This window comes from Cicer arietinum, chromosome 6, assembly GCF_000331145.2.
Source record: "Cicer arietinum cultivar CDC Frontier isolate Library 1 chromosome 6, Cicar.CDCFrontier_v2.0, whole genome shotgun sequence".
In the NCBI taxonomy this organism is placed as follows: domain Eukaryota; kingdom Viridiplantae; phylum Streptophyta; class Magnoliopsida; order Fabales; family Fabaceae; genus Cicer; species Cicer arietinum.
Genome location: NC_021165.2, coordinates 35,581,029 through 35,588,401, shown reverse-complemented (window position 1 = coordinate 35,588,401; position 7,373 = coordinate 35,581,029). Strand labels below are relative to the sequence as shown.

The window sequence follows — 7,373 nt, the reverse complement described above, 5'->3', positions numbered from 1 at the left end:
TTTGATCTAATTATTTGCTCTACGGTTGCTACTTGATTTATTTAGATACATTTTATGACTTTTAATACATCTTTGAAAACTATTAAAGAACCAATTTCTTTAAATCTTTTATGACGAAAGGATTTTATATTCATATTTTATGGTTGTTAATTTATTATTTGGTTTAATTTTTGTTGTGGGATGAACTGACCCCTTACACCAATATTTAGGTACTAATGATCTCAAAGGTTATATGAATGATATTTGATTGGTGCACGCGCATGAGAAAATGAGACCTTTACTTTAAAAATAATATTTTGTATTACTAAAAATTTTGTCGTACATTATAAAGTTATTTATTTTTCATTATTAACTTTTAATAGAAATTCGAAAGTTAGATTTCATTTGCCGGTAAATAATTGAATGTAATTAATTTCAGTCAACCTTGCTTATTTTGAATTTCACTTAAAGAGAATTTATTTTATTTTGGAGCATAAATGAATATTGATCCAATAACTAGAATATTAATTTTGCAAATAAATGAATAAATAATATATTAGTAAATTGCATTACATTCTTTTACAAAAAAAAAAAAATATCAAGTCATTTTCTGACGCATCTTCAAATTATTACGTGATGAGCTACTTCTAAAAAAAAATTATAGTTATTTCTAAAAGAAAACTAACATTTTAAAGTAATTTTTGGATCAAAAAATTTGGGGCGTTACATGTTTCGTAAGTTTTTTTCTCATCACCCAATTTGAGACTTATATTTTAGGTATAATTGTTCTCGCGGTCCTTTAATTTAATTTCAAGTAACACTTCAGTCTTTTATCTTTCTTTTTTTCTTCTTGATTTAATCTTTTATTCAATTTTAAGTAACAATTTGATCATTTATATCTTAAAATATCAGCAATATTATCATTTTTCTACAAAAACTTGGAAAATTCATCAAAATCTTCAAACAAAATCCATAAAATTAATTATCATCTTAAATATAATGCAAATTTCATCAAATTTATAACTCAAATCTTCAAATAAACTCATATTTCATTATTTATTTGATTAATTTGATGTTGTTGAAGATGGAAATATGAGTTTATTTGAATATTTGAGTTATGCATTTGATGAGTATATAAATTTTCTTGAAATTGGTATTGAATTTCATTGGTTTTGTTTGAAGATTTTGACAATGTTCTAAGTTTTTGTAAAAAAAAGATAACATTGTTGACATTTTAAGATATAAATGATCAAATTATTATTTAAAATTAAATAAAAGACTAACTCAAGAAAAAAAAGATAAATGAGTGAAGTGTTACCTGAAATTAAGTTAAGGACTGCAGGAACAATTATGCCTATATTTTATGATATGTCATATTTGTTAATAATGGAAAATTACATTTAATGATGTGACATGATGATTTAGACTAAAAATTATGAATTTTAAAAAAATAAAATTTACATTTGCTAAATAAAATTGAAAAAAAAATATTAACAGGTCTTAAAAGTAACCTCCAAATTAGATTATGAAAAAAAAAACTCAAAAATCATAAAATTTAGAGATAAAAATTCCAAATTTAGAAATGAGGGAACTAAAATCGTTTATCAATCAAAATAAGAGAACTAAAATTATATATAAACCTTTAAAATAATAATATTGGATTACAAAAATATAAGTTAAGCATCTTATATTTTCTTTTGAAAATATTATACACTCCCTCTCGTCAATAACGAGTGACCAACATTTCTAATTGTATTTATATAATTTTTTTACACTCTGATCACAATCAGTCATGAACATGATTTTATATGTCGTTAAAGTAAAATTCAAATATCTCTAATGGTAATACTCCATTTATTTTACAATAAATAATTTATTATGAGTATTTCATACAAATTAATTTTTTATTAAAATAATATATAAATGCAATGTGATATAGTATTAATTAGAGGATAAAATTAATAAAAGAAATTAAAGTTGCATATAGTAAAGTTCTTCTCTATCTTTATAAACAATTGATTTGATTCCAATTATAATAAATGTAATGTAGAGGAATAATAAATTGAAGTGGTGCATATATATTATTAATTAGATGGTAGAATTGATAAAAATAAAAAATTAAAGTTGTCACTACGCGAAAAACTGCAATTTACAACGCTTTTTTTAATCCATTTACAGCGCTTTTTTTAAAAAAAAAACGTTGTGGAATCTAGCGCTGTAAAAGATGCAACAGCGCTTTTAAAAAAGCGATATAAAACATGTAAATATAACGCGCGCTTGTTATGAACATTTTACAGCGCTTTTACAAAAAAGCGCTGTAAAATGCACACCCATTATATTATATGATTTATGGGTATGCTTTTTAGAACGCTTTCTAACAAAAGCGCTGTAAAATGCACACCCATTATATGAAATTATGGGTCTGCATTTTACAGCGTTTTTCTATGTACATTTTACAGCGCTTTCTCAAAAAAACACTGTAAAATGTACACCATTATAGCGCTTTACAACAACATTTTACAGCGCTTTTTAAAAAAAACGTTGTAAAATGTTTTTTTTTAAACACTGTAAATTAAATATTTGAAATGAAAAGCGTTTTTTTAGCTTTTTATGGCATTTTTTTAGAAAGCGCTGTCTTTTATCTTTTTGTCCAAAATCAGTTCACAATCAGTGCACACAACAACAAAACATATTCAAATACCATAAGCAGTTCACACAATCAGTAGAACAGAAAACAGAACTCTGTAACTTAATTAACATATATGTAACTTTGTAACTCTGTAATTTACAACCTAATTAACTACATTCAGATACATATATATAACCTAATTTACAACCTAATTAACTACATTCAGATCCATATGCATGTTCATATATTGTGTCCTATGATCATATACATATAATAACTAACAGAATATACATAATATGCACTAGCTACCATATAATATTCGGATCTATTGCCCAGCAGCAAGCTATTTCCCAGAAAATCAAATAATTTGCATGTTAAGCACATACTGACACCAGTCTTCCTTTAACTCCATCAGATCTTCCTCAGAATATGATGGACTGGAATTGTCAAAGTACTGCAATATAAAAATTGAACATATTATATTAAGTTAGTATCAAATATATAGATAATTTATATATGAAAATCATATAATGGAAATACCGTACCGTTTCTGGGATAATAGTTTTATTATTCTCAACAATCTCCTTCATGAATCTCAATACGTAGTACCCACAGTCGATGTTGTTTGTTTGACGAGGGCACTTTATTGGGATCCATGTAATGTTATTAGACTTTTGCTTCGACACTGTAGCACCTATTTGAGCTCGAAAAACTTTTAAGGCACTATCGAATGAATAAATGTGATTATTATAGCATGAACAAACACATTATTTATATATATATATGTAAGAAATAAATGAATATTACTTACGTGTCGAGCATAGTCTTTATTTCGGAGTGATTGTTGTAATTTCCATGCACGGGATCCAAATAGTATATAACTTCAGTGAGCGCATTGATTGCAAATAGCACCCAATGTGCCCTACAACAACAAAAAATCGGTTAAGCATTTTATTTATACACAACTAATAAATTAAATTCTCATCAATTAAAAAAGATAAAATTACGTACCCTGAATTATATGGTGCCAAGAACAATTTATCATTTTCTATATTTCCTAAAAACATATCTACAATGTATTTCTTTACATTGTCTGGATCGAGTTTCCACATCGACATCTTATGCGGAGACAAGAATGAGTATTTATTTGACAATTTCCTCGTGCACACGACCTTCTCATACAAAAACCTTCAATGAAAATTTTAAACTAGATTAATTACCAATACATTTAATTAATTACCAATAAATGCAATTAAAAGTATTTTTTACCTTATGTACAAGCTCATTACAGTAGCACTGAGCTCCTTATGTTCGAGAAGTTCGTATATGTGCTCCTTTTCGAGATATTCAACATACTCATCTCCAAATATATCTTTATTCATGTGTACGATGCGCGAATCGTCGCTGCTGCCCATGTTCCTTTTTATTTGGATGTCAAGACACGCCCCGTATTTACCAAGGCGTGGCTGACTTTTATTAGGAGCAGCAGCAGCAGCAACGACCAATTTTCCCCGATCCAGTTTTCTTGTTGCTGCAAGTTTGGCAGCTTTATTACCCTCCGGCCTTTGTGATTTGGCAGCTCTATTAACCTCCAATTTTTGAGGTTTGCTGCCTTTTTTTGGCTGTAGCGGTGGTTTATTTATTTGGACCTACAAAAATGAGGTAAAATGTTAGTTTATTGAATCTGAAAAAATGAAAAACCTTAGGCAATAAATGTGACAAACCTTTTCGGGAGATGTAACTGATTTGTCCTTGGGAATCTTTTTTTCGAGGGCAACAAGGTGTGTGGGCCATGCCACGTAACTGCCAATAGCGTCGCTTAAGAACTTCATATCTCCATCGTTGTCCGGTATGGGCAACGGTGCAGTTGGTTCAAAAGCAACCGTAGCGTTGTCCGGTATGGGCAACGGTGCAGTTGGTTCGAAAGCAACCGTAGGCGATACTTTGACATGGCCCGCGGGTATCGGAATATTGTGCAATACTTCTCCCGAAGTATTGTACAATTTTCCTTTTCCCACCTTCCGTTGAGTAGGCGAGGACAAGTATAGGACACATGGAGTGACACCCTAAATAAATAGTTAAAACATTAGTACGGTTAATATATAAGTTTGTTTAATACATAAGTAATTACATAAGCAAGTAAGTAATTAATTACCTCGGGAATACTTTTGAAACCGACGTTGCAACTTGCGGTTTCACTCTCCATTTGTATTTCAGGTTGGATCTGATCCGGAAGTTGCTTGTCTTTATTCGTATTCACCAAGAGTGCCACTTGCACTGATAGGATTCTGAGCTTCTCTAATACTTCCTCGTTGGAAGGTTTTTGACGCTTCTCTTGAGGAAAAAAGCTTTTGGGAGTTACGCCAAATCCTTTCCCCCTAACTCGACCGGAATACTCAGGGACATTAAACACTTTACCAAGAATGTCCCTGCAAGTATCCTTGTTGCCCTCTTGAGTTTCAGAACTTTGTTCAATAATTTCCTAAAATACATGTAACATTAAAAAGATAAGTTCAATAGCATTTTTAAAATACAATATTAAAAAATATTAAAGTGATAATATACTTACACAAAGTTCTACAACTTTCTTGACATTTTCATTATCAACCACTCCATCTTTGTTAACACGCGCTTCCTTCCATAAGATATGACGACCCAAGGGTTGATCGGCTTGGGTGTCTTTTCTCTATTCGTTAAAATCATAAACAAAATAATACAAATTAGTTACACACTATAGTTTATAATACAAATTACTTCATTATATAAAAGTGATGTTTAATTACTTACAAGTTGTTGATCAAGGCGTGCATATCCCATACGTGATTTCTTGTATGGGTGTTTTGGGTTGCTTGCCCGTTCGCGATTTGCCGTACTAATATTCTATATAAAAAAAAAATAGCAATTGTGTAAAAAGTTAAAATACGCTACGAATATGAATAATAAAACACAAATGCTAATAAATTAATAACTTACGACAAACGCCGGGTCAGAACGTTTGGAAACAAATGCACTCCATTCATCCTTTGATATATAATGTTGATATATCTTTGGAGGTTCAGCATTTGTGTTTCCTTCTCTATCTTTTAGATAGAAATTTGAGAGATGGGATCTAAATCCACGATGGATTTTCCCAGCAACTCTCAAAACATATGACTTTCGTTCCTCATCAAGAACAAAAGTGGTCTGCAATGAAAACAATCATAAGTAATGTATTTTACAGAAAAAACATTATAAATGACAAAAGAGTAGATCAAAATATTTACTTGAATGTCATTCCAGATGATATCTTTGGCATCCTTCAACGCCTTATCTCTCCAGTTGTCTATTGTTATTGGGACATTTTGACGAACAACAGCCCCAATGTAGCTTACAAACATGGAGCTGTTGGGGTCAACTGGCTGACCACTCTCGTTCCAGCCAACCTAATAAACTCATATAGTAAGTACATGCCCTAAACCCTAAAAAAAGATAAAAAAACACACAGCAAACAGAGTATATATAGTATACCTCAAATTTAATGCCACTACTCCGTGCTTTAATCACCTTTTGCATGATAGTTGCACCACGTTTGACTTCTTTTTCATAAGTCTTGGAGGTGCCAACTTCTTCATTTTGAACTTCTAAATCTTTGTTTGTATCCATTTAACTACAACAAGTTCAACATGCAGTTTAGTATAACATCAACAAGCTCAACATGCATTATTATAAACAAGCTCAACATGTATCAGTATATCTTAAAAAAGCTCAACATGCATTTTAATGATTACAAAAAATTTATAACATCAATACCTGAATAATGGTTCGAAGAAAGATGAAATGTAAAGAAAAGAGGGAACGCAGAAAGTTCACAGAAATATGGTTCACAGAAATACGGTATTGAAGAAATACGTAATGAGGGTTACGTATTTCAATGAAAATATATTGTGTGAAATGGGAGAGATGATCTTGGATGGAAATAAGGTTTGAAATGAAGGAGATGATCATGGAAATAAGGTTCATAATGGACAGGATGATAGGGTTTGCAAAAGAAGAAAAGAACGATGAAGGTTGAGATGATAGTGAAGTTTACGTAATGAAGAGGAAATTGAAGCGGTAACTGTTATATATACGTAACCCTTTTACGGCGCTTTTTTATAACCCTTTTACAGCGCTTGTTTAAAAAGCGCTCTAAAAGGCGTCCTTATTTAATTTTTAAAAAGGCTCTTTTACAGCGTTTTTCCCAAATAAGCGCTGTAAAAGACCTCATTGTTTTATTATGTTATATATAAAACCCTTTTACATCGCTTGTTCAAATAAGCGCTGTAAAAGGTCTCTTTATTTTATTTTTAAAACAATATTTTACAGCGCTTATTTGGACAAGCGCTGTAATAGACCTCCTTGTTTTATTATGTTATATGAATGTTTTTTTTAAAGCCTTTTACATCGCTTTTTTAAATGAGCGTTGTAAAAGGCCTTATTGTTTTTGTGTTTTGTTATGTTATTTTTTAAACAAGCTCAACATGCATGCAAAACCCACATAGTAGTAACTGGTCACCACAAAAATCCCTTCCTCTTCACCAAACTCTTCTCCTTTTATGCATCTTCTTCACAAACATCAAAGCTTACTCTTTCACAATTCAATCTCCACCTCAACACCCTTTTTATCTCTTTACATTCCCTTTCCTTCTTAAATCGAAACTTGGTATTCAGGTTCATTGCCATGTTGCGAAAAATGGGTTTGAGTCTGATGTTTTTGTTAACAATGTGTTTTTGGGGATTCTCATGA

The 7,373-nt window shown here is 30.5% G+C and overlaps 1 protein-coding gene and 1 long non-coding RNA gene across 2 annotated transcripts; both read right to left on the bottom strand.

The window, feature by feature from the left end:
• Nucleotides 1–2,702: 2,702 nt before the first annotated feature.
• LOC140920844 (uncharacterized) lies at nucleotides 2,703–3,330 on the bottom strand. Its single transcript, XR_012163396.1, has 2 exons — nucleotides 3,154–3,330; nucleotides 2,703–3,062 (listed from the first exon to the last, which is right to left on the bottom strand). It is a non-coding gene; the product is annotated as an uncharacterized lncRNA (long non-coding RNA).
• Nucleotides 3,331–5,038: 1,708 nt separating this feature from the next.
• On the bottom strand, nucleotides 5,039–6,159 carry LOC140920845 (uncharacterized). The gene is made up of 3 exons (XM_073369695.1): nucleotides 5,872–6,159; nucleotides 5,582–5,791; nucleotides 5,039–5,488 (listed from the first exon to the last, which is right to left on the bottom strand). Exons 1-3 carry the CDS (start codon nucleotides 5,983–5,985, stop codon nucleotides 5,384–5,386), a joined length of 429 nt encoding a protein of 142 aa, XP_073225796.1. The 5' UTR covers nucleotides 5,986–6,159; the 3' UTR covers nucleotides 5,039–5,383.
• Nucleotides 6,160–7,373: the final 1,214 nt, after the last annotated feature.

Coding starts and splice junctions, on each gene's coding strand:
- LOC140920845 (XM_073369695.1), bottom strand. CDS start 5,985: ATGTTTGTAAGCTACATTGGGGCTGTTGTTCGTCAAAATGTCCCAATA. Junction 5,792..5,871: donor TCATCTGGAATGACATTCAA/GTAAATATTTTG, acceptor TTTTCATTGCAG/ACCACTTTTGTTCTTGATGA. Junction 5,489..5,581: donor GTTCTGACCCGGCGTTTGTC/GTAAGTTATTAA, acceptor TTTTTTATATAG/AATATTAGTACGGCAAATCG.